At 47.2% G+C, this 17,782-nt stretch overlaps 1 protein-coding gene across 2 annotated transcripts in view; it reads left to right on the forward strand.

The window, feature by feature from the left end:
• ATP6V0A4 (ATPase H+ transporting V0 subunit a4) overlaps positions 1 to 17,782 on the forward strand; it is a 54,841-nt gene that overhangs the window by 13,577 nt on the left and 23,482 nt on the right. For both annotated transcript variants that reach the window (XM_046021529.1, XM_046021530.1), the window contains 7 exons: positions 2,229 to 2,441; positions 4,976 to 5,126; positions 6,857 to 6,996; positions 8,878 to 9,035; positions 11,911 to 12,004; positions 15,755 to 15,873; positions 17,462 to 17,678. In XM_046021529.1, coding sequence (XP_045877485.1) covers positions 2,229 to 2,441; positions 4,976 to 5,126; positions 6,857 to 6,996; positions 8,878 to 9,035; positions 11,911 to 12,004; positions 15,755 to 15,873; positions 17,462 to 17,678 — 1,092 coding nt within the window. The remainder of the gene's footprint in view (positions 1 to 2,228; positions 2,442 to 4,975; positions 5,127 to 6,856; positions 6,997 to 8,877; positions 9,036 to 11,910; positions 12,005 to 15,754; positions 15,874 to 17,461; positions 17,679 to 17,782) is intronic.

A 17,782-nucleotide genomic window follows, 5' to 3' on the forward strand; every position in this document is an offset into this window, starting at 1 on the left:
AAAGGAATCCTCTAAAAGCAGCTGGGCCCGCATCACGCTGCTTCTTGTACTCATCGCTGTCCTGTAGAAATTTCTGTGGACATGTTCTCTAACCTGTGAGCACCATGTCGTGCCCACGAGCCACACGTAACCACAGAACTCTTGAAATGTGGCTAGTGCAACTGAGGGACTGAATTTTTATTTTATTTTATTTATACATTTTTTTTTAGAGGTAGGGAGGGCCAAAGGAAGAAGGAGAGAGAAAATCGTAAGCGGGCTCCACGCCCAGTGCAGAGCCTGATGCAGGGCTCGATCTCACGACCCTGAGATCATGACCTGAACCAAAATTGAGAGTCAGATGCTTAACTGACTGAGGTGCCCCCTGAGTTTTATTTTTAACTGATTTTAATTAAATTTAAAATGTTCATGGTCCCTGTATCAATTGTTAGCACTGTTCTGGATTCTCAGGGAGTATCTTTAGAGATGGGGTGTGTGAGTATGTGTGTGTGTTGTGAAACTCTTGGGAGAACAGACATCTTTGCCTTCCCGGAAAAATCTGTGCCTAATTTCCTTAATCCCCTCTAGTCCTTCCTTGTCACTTATCAAGGAGATTGTGGTTCCCTGACGCAATTACCCTTGAACTCCTTTCCCCAAACACTCCATACTAGATTTTATGAGAGTTTCATGAGGAAAAGAAGTTACTCCACACTTATGTTCCTGTTGAGTATGACCTGGGGCGTCACTGGTGAAGTTGCTGAGACGGATACAGTGGTAGCACTGAACAGGAAATAAATTCTCTGTGGGCAAAATCTTCCATTCCTTCCTTCATTAATTCACTGGCCGTTTATTGAAGACATTATATATATATAAAGCATTTTGATAGATGTATTAATTTCCCAGGGCTGCTGTAACAAATTAGCAGAAACTGGGGGTCTTACAACAACAGAAATTTCTTTTCTCACAGTTCTGGAAGCTTGAAGTCTGAAATCCAGGTGTTAGCAGAGCCCCTCTTCTCTGAAGGCTCTAGGAAGGTATCCTCCCTCCCCTGTTCTGCTATGGTCCCAATGCGTGTCGCCCCTACTCCCAAACTCATACGTTGTAAACCTAATGTTCCAGGTGATGGTCTTTGGAGGTGGGGCCTTTGGGAGGTGATTAGGTCATGAGAGTTGAGCTCTCAGGAATGGGATTAGTGCCCTGATAAAAGAGGCCTCGGAGAGCATGCTTGCCCCTTCTACCATGTGAGGGTAGAATTTGAAGTCTGCAACCCAAGAAGATCCTTGCCTAACCATGACGGTAGACCCTGATCTCAGACTTCCAACTTCCAGAACTGCGAACAATACATTTCTGTTGTTCAAGCCACTCAGTATGGTGTTGTATGATAGCAGCCTGAATAGAATAAGACACCCCCCTTGTGTCTGGTGGTTGTTGACCATCCTTGGCGTTCTTTGGTTTGTAGATACATCACTCTAGTCTCTGCCTGAATCACACAAGACATTCTTCCCTGTGTCTCTAGATGTCCAAATTTCTACTTTTTTTAAAAAAAGATTTTATTTATTTATTTGACAGACAGAGATCATAAGTAGGCAGAGAGAGAGGGGGAGAAGCAGGCTCCCCGCCAAGCAGAGAGCCCGATGCGGGGCTCGATCCCAGGACCCTGGGATCATGACCTGAGTTGAAGGCAGAGGCTTTAATCCACTGAGCCACCCAGGCACCCCTACTTTTTTTTTTTTTTTAATGGAACCCAGTATGGGGCTCGAACTCCCAACCCTGAGATCAAGACTGGAGCGGAGACCAAGAGTCGGATGCTTAACTGGCTGAGCCACGCGGGTGCCCCTAGATGTACAAGTTTCTTACAAGGACACCAATCGTGTTGGTTAGCGCCCACCCTACTCCAGTCTGACCTCATGTTAATTACATCGGCAAAGACCATGTTTCCAAGTAAGGTCACATTCATAGTTACCAGGGGTTAGGACTTCAACATATCCTTTTCTGGGGACACAGTTCAATCCAGGACAAACAGTACTATAAGGAATTTAGAAGAAAAAGAAGATGCAGTCTTTGCCCAAGCATTTTAACCTCAGCAGGGGAAGATAAACTGCTCAGGAGGGTGGACGGTGTGGGAGGGCGTCAGGCCAGAGGGGGAAGCCTGGGGCAGGAGGAGACAAGATGGCTGAGGATTTCCGTCTTGCCACAGTACCAGAGCTCCGTGTGAGTGTTCCTTGTTTCTCTGTGCGTTGTTCCCGGTCCAGGTCATCACACAAACAGAGTCTCACCGCCAGCGCCTCCTGCAGGAAGCAGCTGCCAACTGGCACTCCTGGGCCATCAAAGTGCAGAAGATGAAGGCCATTTACCACATCCTGAACATGTGCAACATCGATGTCACCCAGCAGTGCGCCATCGCCGAGATCTGGTTCCCGGTGGCAGACACCGGGCGCATCAAGAGGGCGTTGGAGCAAGGCATGGTGAGTGGCAGAAGGAGCCGGGAGGGGGACGGATGTGTCACCTGCCGCCTCAGCAGCGCCCTCTCAGGCACTCAGAGGCTCTCAGCCTCCCACGTCCCATGAACTTCCCAAGGACTGTCTCCCTCATCTATGCATCTTCAGTTCTTAATCCAGGCCTGGGCATCCATCAGAAATCCCTTTTCTGGCCAATAGTCAACATTTCTTTGATCTTCAGCAAGGGCATATTGATCTCTTAGGTGCCAGTCACTCTGCGGGTTGTGACTGCAGATTCCACACTCCACGCGATGTGCGTCCGTCCATTCCCTCCCGAAGGTCACAGCCTGGCTGGGAAGACAAATAACCAGACCCCTGTGCTCGCTGTGTGTCCACAGCTGTGCTCAGCACTAGTGGAGGTCACAGCCTTCATCCTTGACCTCTGCTGATGGTCACTGTGCCCCGGGAACAGATCTAGGGCTGTGCGGGCAGAACAAGACCTTCTCCGACAGACTTTCTAGAAAGGCAGACAGATAGTAGGCATATCCATAACTGATGTGATTTCAGGCAGCAATGGTGGTGAGCAGGCAGTAAAGGGGGGGCGCAGGGGAGGATGGGGTGGGGAGGGAGGCTTTGCTCTGATCACCTACTCACCCTGTTGGGGAAGAAGGGAATGGTGTCCGATGGCCAAGCACACACCACCTGTTCCTGGACACATGAGACTGGCAGAAGCTGGTGAGTCACATACAATTAGAGCCCAGGGGAGGAGGACACCACACGCTGCAGAGGGCTACATGGAGGTTGTACTTGGGGCTTCCCTGGGGGCAGAATGAGCCAGCAGGGGTGATGCGGGGCAGCCTCCTACAAGAAGAAGGGGCCCTCGTTTCCATGCAAGGATGTAAGGAGATTGTTTGAGTACATTTCTGGGGTGGTGGGGAGCTGGAGGACTAGGCAGGGTGCAGCTGGTCTGGCCATAGGACAGCGAGCTGGGTGGGGAGCCCTTCCTGCTCGGTGGTGCCCAATGAGGGCAGAGGAACTCATGGTTTGGCCTTTGGGACCCTGTGAGACTCGAAGATGTCAAGGTGGCCCTTGGAATTTTAAGTCCTATAATACCATTCGAGGGCTGTCACTAATACCATTCGAGGGCTCTCACTGGAGAGGGCCCCTCCGAGCAGGTGGCTTGGAGCAAGAGCGGGCGGCGGGGTAGGAGGGAGACTTTCCAGCTGGAGGGTCTGAAAGTAAAGGCCTTGAGATGGGATTGGATTAGGAGGTAGGGACTCTCTTTATCCCCGTTGTACAATGAGGAAACCGAGGCACAGAGAGTAGAAGTACCTTGATCCTGGTCCTGGAGCCAGGAGGCAGGATTTGAATGTCCCCATATCATACTCCAATAATAACCCAAATGGTGCACTTAAGGAGAGCATGTCACTCAGACTGGGAAGGGCAGTGGTGCTTCTTGGAGGAAGTGATGTCTGCGCTGAACCATGGAAGGGTGATCAGTGAGCAGGTTACCACCTGAAGGTCACTGGCTGGAGAGAGGGTACAGCCAGCTTAAAGAACGGGAGGGAGATCAGGGAGAGGCTGCGGCATGGTCCTGGAGGACTTCTAGTGACATAAGAGGTCTGGTTTTATTCCCATGCTGGAGCGACACAATCCAGTCTGCATTTTAGAAAGGTAGTATGGGGGTGGAGGTGGAAAGAGGTCTAAGTCAATATTGCGAAGAAGTCTTGATTACAAAACTGAAGAATTTTGATTTCATTCTTTAGGTAAAGAGGCTTGTGTAGGATTTTTGTGTAGGAGGGCAGCAAGACTGGAGCAGACTTCTCTGTTTTCTCTTATCAAAGAAGGATTGCCCTGTCTGAAGGATAGGATACATGGAAGGGAAAGAGACAGAAGAGGACGGTGAGGCTCGGGGCTAGGCTGGTAGAGATGGGAGCAAGAAGAAGAGAGACTTGAAAAGGACAAGCAGCAAGATTTGGTGATTGATTCACGGAGTGATTGAACCAGGAGAAGGGACACGTCTGATGATTCCAGAGGCTCAGGGATCTGGAGAATGGAGTCTGCTGAAGGAACATTGAGGCCAATGGAGAACCTGGCTTTGGGGCGAGTTGATGAGTTTGGTTTTAGGCTCCTGGGGTCTGTGGGGTTGCTGAGCCATGAGAATTGGAAAGCCTGGGCAGGTAGTTAAAACAGAATTCAGAGGAGGGTCAGGGCCATTTGGAAGAATGGGGGCAGAACTAGGAAAGTGGATAAATTCTTGAGGGAGTGAGCAGAGAGAATGGAAAAGTAGAGGACCCAGAACTGCACTCAACAGGTCCATTGGCAGGAGCAGGAGAATGGGAATGGCCAGAACTCTACTTGCTTTGACGGCTCTCCTGTCGGATAAATTAGATAAGTATTAGGAAGGTATTCACTTTTACAGATGTGGCCATGGGTCTCACAGAGGTCAAGAAATTGTCCCAAGTTCACCTTTAAAGGATGGTGCGAATCAGACTGCGATCCACGTGCTGGCACTCAGCTCAAAGCTCTCTTTCTGACATTTCTGTCGATGTGTTTTGTAGGAACTGAGCGGCTCCTCCATGGTCCCCATCCTGACCGCAGTGCAATCTAAAACAGCTCCTCCCACATTTAACAGGACCAATAAATTCACGGCCGGCTTCCAGAATATTGTAGATGCATATGGTGTGGGCAGTTACCGGGAAATAAACCCAGGTAAAGGGTCTGATGCATTGAATAATGGGACAGCTTGAAAATGAAAAGTGGCTAAGATTGATCCCTTGGGTGGCAGAGGAGGTGAATTGCTTTTAAGTGTGACATCCCGAAGATCTTGTTTTGCTCCCCGATGTCCTGTGTTGTCTTGCATTAATGGTGATTAGTGAAAGCTTTGTTCTTTGTCAAGATTTCACCTGTTCTCCCTTAAACCATACCCTGATTATGCAGTCAAGTTCAGTTCTTTTTCCCTTACGAGTTCAATGAGGGTCATGTCTCAGCATCTTCACAGACTTGTAGCTGTCTTGTGGGTGAGATGAGAACATACAGGACTTGGAATCAGAAGACTGGATTCTTGGTGCTATAAGCAATGTGATGTTGGTTGCCTGGTCTGTAAAAACAAAGGGGTAGACCAGTTGCCCTTCAGCCATGTTGTCCACAACACTCTTCTCCATCCTGTGTCCTAATCTTGTGACCGGTAATGCAGGGACCCCATAGGTTGGGTATCCTGTGAGTGACTGCTGGAAGTGCCTGGTGCGTGTGAATGCTGGAGAAACAGACCAAAAATGGTAGTGGAACAGTATACAAAACACTCAGAGACAGAAAAAGTGGTTTTATTGTTTATTTTTTTAGAGCAGGCAGGAAGGAGAGAGAGAGGGAGGGATAGAGACTCTTTTTTTTTTTTTTAGTGATAAACTTTTTTTTTTCCATTTTATTTATTTTTTCAGCGTAACAGTATTCATTGTTTTTGCACAACACCCAGTGCTCCATGCAAAACGTGCCCTCCCTATTACCCACCACCTGTTCCCCCAACCTCCCACCCCTGACCCTTCAAAACCCTCAGGTTGTTTTTCAGAGTCCATAGTCTCTTATGGTTTGCCTCCCCTTCCAATTTTTTTTTTTTTAATAAACATATAATGTATTTTTATCCCCAGGGGTACAGGTCTGTGAATCGCCAGGTTTACACACTTCACAGCACTCATGATAGCACATACCCTCCCCAATGTCCATAGCCCCCTCCCCCTCTCCCAATCCCACCTCCCCCCAGCAACCCCCAGTTTGTTTTGTGAGATTAAGAGTCATTTATGGTTTGTCTCCCTCCCAATCCCATCTTGTTTCATTGATTCTTCTCCTATCCCCCTAACCCCCCATGTTGCTTCTCCATGTCCTCATATCAGGGAGATCATATGACAGTTGTCTTTCTCCGATTGACTTATTTCACTAAGCATGATACGCTCTAGTTCCATCCACATCGTCGCAAATGGCAAGATTTCATTTCTTTTGATGGCTGCATAGTATTCCATTGTGTATATATACCACATCTTCTTTGGGATAGAGACTCTTAAGCAGGCTCCATGCCCAGCCTGACTCCAGGCTTGATCTCACCATCGTGAGATCATGACCTGAGCCGAAATCTGAAGTTAGACCCTTAGCCAATGGAGCCACCCAGTGCCGACCACCTCCCGCCCAGGAAAGTGGTTTTAAATCCCATTAAATTTTGTGATCTTGAAAACTCAGCTCATTTGTAAATGGAGAATAATAATGCCGACTTATCAATGAGCTGATGTCTGTGGGAGCTAAACAAGTGCTGGGGTTGGGGATGGGGAGGGAAGACAAAACCGGAAAGCTCCGGGGGAACCAGCTTGTGCGGCATGGAATGTGATCGACAGATCTTTGATGGGGACGCAGTGGCTGTGGAAGGGCTCAGGCTGTTGTGGGTCTCGCTTCTACAGCTCCCTATACCATCATCACTTTCCCCTTCCTGTTCGCCGTGATGTTTGGAGACTGTGGTCATGGGATTGTGATGTTACTGGCAGCCCTTTGGATGGTCCTGAATGAGAGACACTTGCTCTCCCAGAAGACGGACAATGAGGTGGGTGTCCACTGAATATCTTGCCTCATTTCCTCGAGGTAATAGGTAGAATATGAAAAGTGTGTATGTTGCTTTCACCATAGAAACAACGTATTTTACGAAAAGCAGAAGACAGAGAGTGGAAAAGGGCCAAAATCTAACACAGAAATTCCTGCCCAAAGCTCAATGCTTTGGCTGGTGTGGTGTGGTTCCTTTCAGCATTTTTGGTTTTTGTACATTGCTTGACAAGGCATTGATCTTATTTTTAAGTTTTTTCCCCTTAACATTGATTTTCCCCCCCTCTGATTATAAAAGCAATATATGTTTTTTTTTTAAATCGGAAAAAATACAAAAATTCAACTACCTAGAGAAAATCACAACTAGTGTTTTTATGTATCATTCCAATTTTTTCTGTGCTTGTATACAGTTTTTTAAAACTGGGATCAGATAGTGCATATTAATTTGTGGCCTTCTTTTTTTTTTTTAACACCACAAATATTTTTTCTAGGGCAACTTGTTGGTACAGCCAGTTGGGGGTCTGACTCTTGATTTCAGCTCAGGTCATGATCTCAGAGTCCTGGGATTGAGCCCCACATTGGGCTCTGCACCCAGTGAGGAGTCTGCTTGGGAGTCTCTGTCTACCCCTCCCTAGCGTGCATGCTCTCTTTCTCTCTAAAAAAAAAAATCACAAATATTTTTTTCATGGCCCAGCCCTTCTCCTGCAATCAGCCCATGACCAGTGTTCTTATGAAACACCAAGAAACCCTGAATATCGCATCTTTACTTTGACACTTGAAGTGTCCACACCTTTTGTGAGGTGACTTCTTGGTGTTGTGAAGGTTGAGACAACTCAAGAGTCTACAGTCTTTCAAAGTTAATTAGTCAGGATCACATTATGTTCACTGTAATCCATTTTATAAGCTGGAAACATGCCTTTAGCTGTGTTCTGCGTTTTTTTTTTTTTTTAAAGATTTTATTTATTTATTTGACAGAAAGAGATCACAAGTAGGCAGAGAGGCAGGCAGAGAGAGAGGAGGAAGCAGGCTCCCTGCTGAGCAGAGAGCCCAATACGGGGCTCGATCCCAGGACCCTGAGATCATGACCTGAGCTGAAGGCAGAGGCTTTAACCCACTGAGCCACCCAGGCACCCCTGTGTTCTGCGTTTTAAGAATATCTGCAAACTTTCATTACAAGTTGTCTTAACTAGAGCTAGTTGGCAATGTCACAGTGGGTTAATCATCAGCAAGGTTAGTGGGAAAATCCACTCCTGGCCAGTAGAGTTCTGCATGACCAGTATTTTAACAACTGTAGTGCCTCTAATAAATATTTGACGTCCCAAAGATACACTTGAACAGGTCTGAGAATGATCGACCCACATCGTTCCGTATTATAGAAAGCACTTGAGTCTTCCTAGTGAATGTGCTTAGACAGAGACTCGATTTTGTAATGACAAGACCCAAAATGAGTGTGGATTTGAGTTGCCGTGAAACTGAGCTGCCATATGAGTCCTGCTCTGTGCTTGTCTTCTAGGAGCCCTTGAGACAATGGCTGCCCACTGTCATGTCCCTTCCCTGACACGTGAGGCCTCAGCTTGTGCCTCAGTTATGTTTCCCAACCAACGATCACTTCAAGAATATGGGGCTTATATGGTTTTGCTTCCATAATAACAATTTCCAGTCTAGGACTTTCCTGATTCATGGATAGAAGCTCGGGAAAATGATGTGTGTGTTCCATCTGGATCGCTTTGATGTTGCCTCGTCCCGTGGCCCCTCTGTATAGGGCCTGCATACCCTGCCAGGACTATGTCCAGTGGTGCTGGAGACATCTGGTGACATACTTCCCACCCCCGGGGTCTCGTGCCAAGCCCATTGACCATCATCTTCTCTGTCTCCCTGAGGCCAGATCTGGAACACCTTCTTCCATGGACGCTATCTGATTCTCCTCATGGGCATCTTCTCCATCTACACGGGCTTGATTTACAACGACTGCTTCTCCAAGTCTTTCAACATCTTTGGCTCTTCTTGGAGTGTCCGGCCCATGTTCAGAAACGGCACGTGGAAGTAAGTTGATAGACTCACGTGGGTCCGGGTGGCCTCAGTGGCAACAAAGAACTCCATTTTATCTCCTGAGCGAGAGACCTCAAACCCATCCCTCAGTAACTGGACTGGTAACTGTAAAACATGGAAATAGTTTTTAAAATTTCAATTAACTCTACAGCATGGAGTGCACAGTATTACCATGAAAGCTAACGGTAGAGCAGATAAAAACGGGGCATCTTGGTGTCAGTCACAGAAGCCAAGTTCCCCGGAGGAGAAGGAGGCCTTTGAAGCAGGCCTTGTTCTGGCAAAGAATTGAAAACAGTGAAATTAGGGCATCTAGGTGCTGAGGAGAAAAGGCTTATGTGGGTATTGAACTATATAAATTACTGGTTCCCCATGTTCAAGGTCCCAGACTCACCTGAAGGGCATTTTCTTTGACAGCTTCAGAGCAGCTTGATTCAACATCGAAAGCAAAGGAGGGTATGACTAGTTTTGCAAATGGTTCCCTGTGTTTGCCTGGTGGGTGATGCGGTGAGGAGGGTGGGTGGGGCGGCATGGGTGGGGGTAGGGATGGCTGGTGAGGACATGGGTGCAGAAGAGAGAGACCCGGGATCTCTCTCGATGCCCACGACCACAGCTTGGATGGACGGTAAGAGTGTGGATGGCTGTGTCATAGAGGGTCAGTGTGTCCCGTTAGTTTCTCTACTGGGTCTAAGTTCCCTGCGGTGGAGGACAGGAATGTTAAACAAACAAACAATGTATGAATTAAAATGAAGATTAAGATATTTCCCAGAATTACAGATGGCTATATTGACAAGGGTTTTTGTTTTTGTTTTACACTTAGTACCCTGATGAGATGCCTAGGAGAACAAAGCTTTCATAGATTTAAAGGCATTACTTAGTTTTGCTCTTTAGATTAAAATTCCTAAGCATAATGATGGATTCTGAAACATGTTGAATCAGCATCATTTCACCAAACCACCAATATGAAATCTCATTTGCCCAGGAGTGTGACTGGGAGAGGTCTGAGTCAACTGGCTTTTTGTCACTCCGCAAATGTGGGCTGGAATGTTCTTTTATGCACGTGTGAATGATCTCTGGCTCAATTCAAGGCTCCTGGAGGCCAAGCCCAGGCTGAGGGCTGCTCAGCCACGTACCCAGGCACTGACTGTGTGAAGCAGGACCTCACTGACCGAGAGACACACGAGAATTGCTGTCACCCATCAGAGCGGTAGAGGACTGAGCAAGCTAATTTCGGTCACCAGTCACAAGCCAGGTCTTGGGCTTGCTTTCCCTGACAACTGACTAGGGGCACTGGCACAATGCTTGTCAGCCCAAGACCACCAGAAGCCCGCCGTCGTCCCCCCAGACTGAGTTTATTGACTCAGGGGATGTGATGGGCCAGTGGAGGGCTTGAGCCGCTCAGCAAGAGGGCGTGGGAAAGGGCTTCCCGGAGCTGGCTTCCCACAGGAGGAGGGCAACATTTGGTCATTTTTGTGGTTTGGGCATTGTCCTTGCTTTACTATGTCCATATTTTGATATCAGATATGATTGAGGGCTGGTCTTGTTTGTGTCTGGATCCAGCCCGGTCCCAGGATGGCTTTGTCTGGTGTTGGTGTTCTGTGAACTTGTTTACGTTCAACAGCAGATACCGAGACTTCGCTGTTGGCTCCCATCTGGGGTGACTTTCTTCTTTGTCCACACACAAACAAGTCTCTGCCAGTTCAGTGCAACCATTTGCCCTGAGGCATGCCATTAGCGTGGGGTGGGGTGGGGCATTGGAGGGCGCGTGTCTGAGACCGCAGGTCAGGTGCAGCTGCTTCCGCGCATCTGGAGGGGCTGAGCGGCTTGATGGGCTTCCGGATCCCCCGGCTGCTCTCTGACGCCCTCTAGCGCCTCAGCTGTAGGAGGGAGGGCGTCTATTTCTAGGTAGCCCCGCAAAGTTGCCAAAGCTCTGTTCCTCATCATTTCACTACTCCTTCTTGGCCCCTATATAGACGTGTGCTCTGTTACACACACACACACACACACACACACACACACACACACACACACACACACACACACACGCACGCGCATACACACAATGGGCTTGCAGAGAGAGTAAGAAATCCCTACCCACTGATGTTCATGCTTCTGAGCCAAGTCAGGAGACTGATTTAAAGGCATTCAATGGGGGGCACCTGGGTGGCTCAGTGGGTTAAGCCTCTGCCTTTGGCTCAGGTCATGATCTCAAGATCCTGGGATCAAGCCCCGCATCCGGCTCTCTGCACAGTGGAGAGCCTGCTTTCCTCCCTCTCTCTGCCTGCTTCCCCTCTCTCTGCCTGCTTCCCCTCTCTCTGCCTGCCTCTCTGCCTACTTGTGATCTCTGTCGTCAAATAAATAATTAAAATCTTAAAAATAAAAAAAGGCATTCAATGGACTACAACTTTTGAGAGCTAAGTGTCACAGAGATGAGGGCCCATGGATGAAAGCCAGTTCATTCCTCCAGGATGAGCCCACGTGCTCTCTGGGGAGGTGTTTCAGGCTTGTCCTTGGGCTGAGATTTGTTTCCTCTATGCTCCTTTATCCCTGGCCCGACTTATTTTCTGATGTGGTTTAACTATTGTTATTATCATTTATCTATTTATTTTTTACAACACTCCACCGGGGTAGGAGTCCTTTGGCGACTCAGACCGTCTCAGGGGCCAGTCGGTAATGTCTGTAGCTTCACCCAGGATGATCCTTGATCCATAGTAGTCCCTCGTGGAATGACTGAATGAGCCAAAGGAGGAGTTGCACCAACAGTGTGGCTTTGATTGGCTTACAAGTTCATGACCAAGGACACTATTGTATACTTTTTCTACCTCTGGTTGATCACTGGTTTTGTTTTTATTTTTCCTTTCTCCCTCTGTAGCACACATGTATTGGAAACAAATCCGTATTTACAGCTGGACCCAGCCATTCCTGGAGTGTACTCTGGAAATCCATACCCATTTGGGATTGATCCGGTAATAATGTCTTCTCGGGTTAAATATTTATCACGGAAAATGTCTTGCTGAGAAGATCTCTACGTAGAGGAGAAGAAAATGCCAGGGGCTGTCGAATCAACAAATTTACGCCGAGATAGAATTACATATACTGAGGGTTTTATGACACTGTGCAGAACTCAAGGGAGTGTCCTACCTGTACCCTTTCCCTAGCCCCTGGGTCATTTTCCATATAGTTGCTCAAACATCTTTCTCTGATGATTTATACCCCTGGTGGTTAATGATTGCTTCTTTCAAAGGCCCTTGGTTGCCTGGAAAGTATGTCTGTTAGAGGAGTCATTTAGCATCCTAGTCAAGTTGCCTGCTCTGTCATTTTCTTGCTGTGAGTAACGTCTCCCTTTTCCTAGGAAAGTGTGGATTTGCTCTTATTTTTGCTTTATTTTATCGCATAGAATTGATGTAAGTTTAAAAAAGACAAGGGGTGCGTTAACTTTTACGTGGTGGTTATAATTATCTCAGTTGGATTCGAGCCAAGCCAGACAAAGGCGCTTCCTCGCGTTGCCTTTTAGATATAAAAAGAGATTTGGAGAAGGCTCCCAAGCCTGTTAACTTGAAGCCCGGTACCCGTGATGGCCCGGCGCATAACTGCCACCAGGTGGCAGCCTTGCGCCCCAGATGAGCTTGAGCGGGCTAGACCCCAACTTGGCAGATGCCTTGGATAAATGTTTCTTTTAAGCCCTTTTTGTGGGAGAGATCTCAGGACCTTGGTTTTGGTTGCTTACAGTTAAGAGTAAACAGTACTGGCCCTAAAACTATACTTTCCTATCTATGCATCGTCTCTTCTTCAGTTTCCCTGAGTCCTCCCAGGGCTTGTCTGTCTCCCTTCCCTTAGAAAGACAGAAAGCACACCCAGGATTTGTTTGTACTTTGCACTCGCATTGTAAACTCTATCCCAAGAGGTAAAGTCCTTGAAAGCTTGTAAACTGCAAGTGCCAAAAACGAATGCAAGTTGTTATTTTTGTGGATTGAAAGACTTTTTCTGTGGTCCAAGGAATTTCATGATTAGCTGGGGCGGGGGTGGGGGGGGGATGGTGGAGGGGTCCAGAGTGGGCTGATCCTAGGGTCTGGTTGACCTTCCTTGGCTTTGAATCTCTTTGCTGCTACTGTCCTCTCTTCGCTTCCTAGCCCACCCCTGACTCATCAGCAGATCCTGCCTGCCCCGTTCTGCTCCTCAGACAAAGGACAGCATCGTCACGGCTCAGAACGCATTGGGCTGCTGTGTCCATCAGGAAAGCGGTTTTGTCATCTGCCCACCTGTTAGGGAGGAAAAAGGGGAGGGCGGAAGAGAAGTGGGAGGTTGAGAAGGATTAGCTTTTTTCCTGGTAGCATTTAATTTTTGAAATTTTGGGGATTTCTTGTCTTTTTATTATAAAACAAGGCATACATGAGATTAAAAATCCAATAAATACAAAATAGTATAAAAAAGAAAGTGTTCTCTCTCCTGTTCTGGAAATTCTGTTCCCCCAGAGATAGCCCCGTTAACAGAAATCTCTGTGCCTCTGTTAGCACTTACATATTTAAAAAAAAATTTTTTTTTAAGATTTTTATTTATTCATTTGAGAGAGAGAGCACGAGAGAAAGAAGAGAGCACAAGTTGAGGGCGAGAGGAAGAGGGTGAGGGGAAGCAGACTCCCCACCAAGCAGGGAACCTGACGCGGGACTTGATCTCAGGACCCTGGGATCATGAACTGAGCTGAAGGCAGACGCTTAACCGACTGAGCCACCCAAGCGCCCAAAGATTTATTTTTTCATTTTAGAAAGAGAGCACACATGTGCAAGCAGGGAGAGGGGCAGAGGGAGAGAAGCTCAAGCAGATGTTTTGCTGAGCGTTGAGCCCTACCTGGGGTTCAATCTCATGACCCGAAGATCATGCCTTGAGCCGAAACCAAGAGTTGGTTACTCAAAGGACTGAGCCACCCAGGTGCCCCAGCACTCACTTCTATTAATGAGGGGTTGAATTTCTCACATAATGTGAATTTCTATAGGTGCATTGATTGACTTTTTTGAGCATCAAATCACAAAATATTTGGCTGTCAGAGCTGAGAGGTCTTTGTAAAACTGTTTGTAGATATTTTGTAATAAATGAACATAACAAAATGGCTTAAAGCCTATGCTCTGGGTAAGACAGCCTGTGTAGAGATCTTGCCTTTTCTATTTCCTTGCTATGTGGTTTTGAGCAAGTTACCACCTGTGTGTCTCTATTTCCTCATCTTCAGTATAGGTATGACAACAGCTCTAACTCATTGGGTTGCTCAAAAGAGTAAATGATTTTTATGCATAAAACACCCAGAACAGAGTTTCATCTGTACGTAGGGTTGATACCCCATTTGCTGTAATAGTATTTCTTCCTTGATGTGTAAAGAACTCAATCTGCCCAAGACTGAGATAAAATTCTCTTACGTGTAAAAGGGGAATACTTATATTTATATCATAGGGGTTTTGCTAGAATTAAATGATAGTACATTTAAAGAGCTTAGTATGTGTCTGGTACTTAATTTTAAGTTTATCAGATTTGGCTGGGTCTACAGTGTGCTGGTCAATGGGTCCTAACCATGTTGAGTGATCCTGTAGGGACTGGGCGAGCAAGCAAGCAAAGGGAAAAGCAGAGGCTGGAGGGCAGGCCTGGTGATGCTGAAATGCCAGGCAGGTGGGGGAGGTCGAGAAGATGCCTCTGGTGTCTGGGCACATGTTCCTGGAGACCCTTTGCCCACCTTCCCGGCAGCCTTCTTGGTGGTTGGCTGGCTGGCAGCTGCTCAGGACATTGTAAAGAGAGAATCAGTGAGATATGGTTCCTGCCTGTATGTGTTCCTGGGGTAGGGGCAGGGTACATTTGCACTGAGGCTGTGCCCAGGAAGGCTTTGAGCCCTTAACAGAAGCAAAGTAGTTCGGAGGAGGAAGTTATTGTAGGAGGGAGAATGAGACCCTCCTGGCTCTGTTACCTTTGCGGTGCAGTATAGCAAACCCTTAGGACGTATCTAGCAGGAGGCCTGGGGATGTGTCTAGAGTTGAGGAGGGGTTAGGAGTGGAGAGCAAAGACTTGAACCATTTATATAGGAGAGGATGCGGGGCCATTAGCTAGCGTGGAACCCTGACCAGCCCCCGATCCCCCTCTGGGTGCTTGTTTCGTGTCAGTCTTTTTAGGACAAGGATGTATGTCCCTCTCTTTGCAAGCCTCACAGCTCTGTTTAAAGCAGGGACCGTGGAGAAGGCAGGGACCATGTCTTGCCCATAGTGTTACTACATATTGGCTATAAGAGTGGCTTCTTGAGATGGACCCGGGAAGATGCTTTGTAATGTGAAGCACTGTAGAAATTCACAGTAAAAGGTGGTGTTACCGAGAAGGGATTGGATACATTCACGGGCCAGAACTCTCCACCGCTAAGAAGTGGACCTGAGGCAAGTGTGAGAGCTCCCCACCATGTGTCAGAATGTCTTTTCCCTTAGGAGGAAAACTCATGGAGGATTCTCTTTCTTCTGGCCACTGGGTATTCACTAATGGCCCTGATGGTTCTGACATACTTGTCATTAGAGTTGCATCGATGAGGGGTTTCTTCTTTTTCCTTTTCTGAGCCTAAAACGCATGTGTTAAATGGCATCAAAATTTGAAAATGGGGTTCCTACAGTGACTTCCTCAGGAGAAGACCTGCTGTCACCCCTGACAGAACTTCCAGACTCTGGTCTCATGCAGTTCTTGTCACATTTCCCGTCCAGATTTGGAACTTGGCTTCAAACAAACTAACATTCTTGAACTCCTACAAAATGAAGATGTCTGTTATCCTGGGAATTGTCCAGATGGTTTTTGGTGTCATCCTCAGCCTTTTCAATCACATGTAAGTTTTCATGATTCACTTCTGCCTGTTGGTCTGACCCTGTCATTGAGGAGCAGCGACAGAGCCATCTGTGTGGCCCCACGTCCCTTTGTGCAAGAGTTTCCTTCTTCCTTTGGGGAGTGCTTTGCCATGTGTCTTGGCCTGAGCCAGGACAAGCTGGTTTGGCAGAAGTGGGACCTCTGTTTCTACTGAGCTGGGTCACTCAAGCAGGAGGACACTTTCCACCTCTGAAATATTTGAAGGTCCAGAAACGGACTGGCAAGCCCATACCACCTTGTGTCCCCCAACCTGAAAGGCCTCGGTCACTGCCATTTCCAGGATTAGCTCCCACCAGTGGGCAAATGGAGACAGAAGTACCTTTGGGCCAACCTGCCCTCAGATTCTCAATCCTCTACGATGTCATTTCTTCCAAATGGCAGCAGCTTCTCGCTTGGGCTGTCTCGGAATACTTCTCAAACCTTTTTTTCTAAAGGCGTTAATGTATGAAAACATGGAAAGTGGTCAAATACACATGAACTCTTAAGCTTCCCCTCAGAAGGGACCCAGACCACTTCTGTTCCATTGGCCAGAGCCAGCCCCATGGTGCCCTCTGACCTGAAAGCTCACACCAGTGCAGATCTACTCGAAAAGTCAGATATAGTTAATGAGTCAACCTGTGACAATTAGCGACTAGTGACCCTGGTACCATTGCCTCCCTGAAAGGGCCATGAGAATTAAATGAGAGATGATCCCGGAAAGTATTTTCCGGAGCAGTTTGTCCTTGGTTTCATTGTGTGTCAGGCTGACCTCAGTGATCCAGGAATCCTGTTTTATTGTGAGATCTACCTTTTCCCTCAGAGAACTCTTGCAATTAGCAAAGGGAGTGGGGACCTTTTCTGACATTTTAACTTGGGGCCCCTCAATTTAGCTTTGTGGGACTCTCTCTGTATCTTAGAGCAGGAGTTAGCTAACTCTCTCTGTAGAGGGCCAGAGAATAAATATTTTAGGCTCTGGAGGCCAGACGGTTTCTGTCACAACTACCCAATCCTGATGTTGGAGCATGAAAGCCGCCACAGACAATCTGTCAATGGATGAGTTTATTGTGTTCTAATAAAACTTTATTAGTGAACATGGGAATTTGAATTCCATATAATTTTCGCATATCATAAACCATATTTTTGAGTTTTTCGGTCAAACATTTAAAAATGTAAAAATCATTTTCAACTTGTGTGTGGTTTGAAAACAGGTGATGGGCTCAGTTTGGCCCTTAAACCTCAGCTCTCCAACCCCTGTCTTAGGAGAAAAAGCTTCGTAGTCATCCTTCTATATCTTTGTGCCCTTGGATGTGTTGATACGAGCTCGGTGTGCAGGTGAAGCTGTGGTCAAACCACCAGCTCTCCCTGCAGACCTGCCCTTTGCCTAGGACTTACCTTCCAGACCCTGGTTCTCTCGAATCCTTCCTTCCTCTTTTTTCCATCCCTGCGTCATGGCTGCTCGCTCGGGGAGTCAGTGTGGTGTGTGAAAATGAACATTGCGTGCTTCGGGACGAATGATTAGTTCTTGATGTTCACTCATTGTTCTGTCTCTCCTGTGTGTTTCCCAACTGCAGATACTTCAGAAGAACTCTCAACATCATTCTGCAGTTTGTTCCCGAGATGATTTTTATCCTGTGTCTGTTCGGATACTTGGTTTTCATGATCATTTTCAAGTGGTGCCACTTTGACGTCCGCGCATCCCAGCACGCCCCCAGCATCCTCATCCACTTCATCAACATGTTTCTGTTTAACTACGACGACCCTTCCAATGCTCCCCTGTACAAACATCAGGTATCGATGCGTTCTTGTTCTTTCATGCTCTTGAGGATGTCGCGTCTGTCTCCTACTCTTGAGTATTGCAGAAAGTAGTTGTTTGCAAGACTGAGCCGTCTTAG

Source organism: Meles meles, chromosome 10 (genome assembly GCF_922984935.1).
Source record: "Meles meles chromosome 10, mMelMel3.1 paternal haplotype, whole genome shotgun sequence".
Taxonomy (NCBI): Eukaryota; Metazoa; Chordata; class Mammalia; order Carnivora; family Mustelidae; genus Meles; species Meles meles.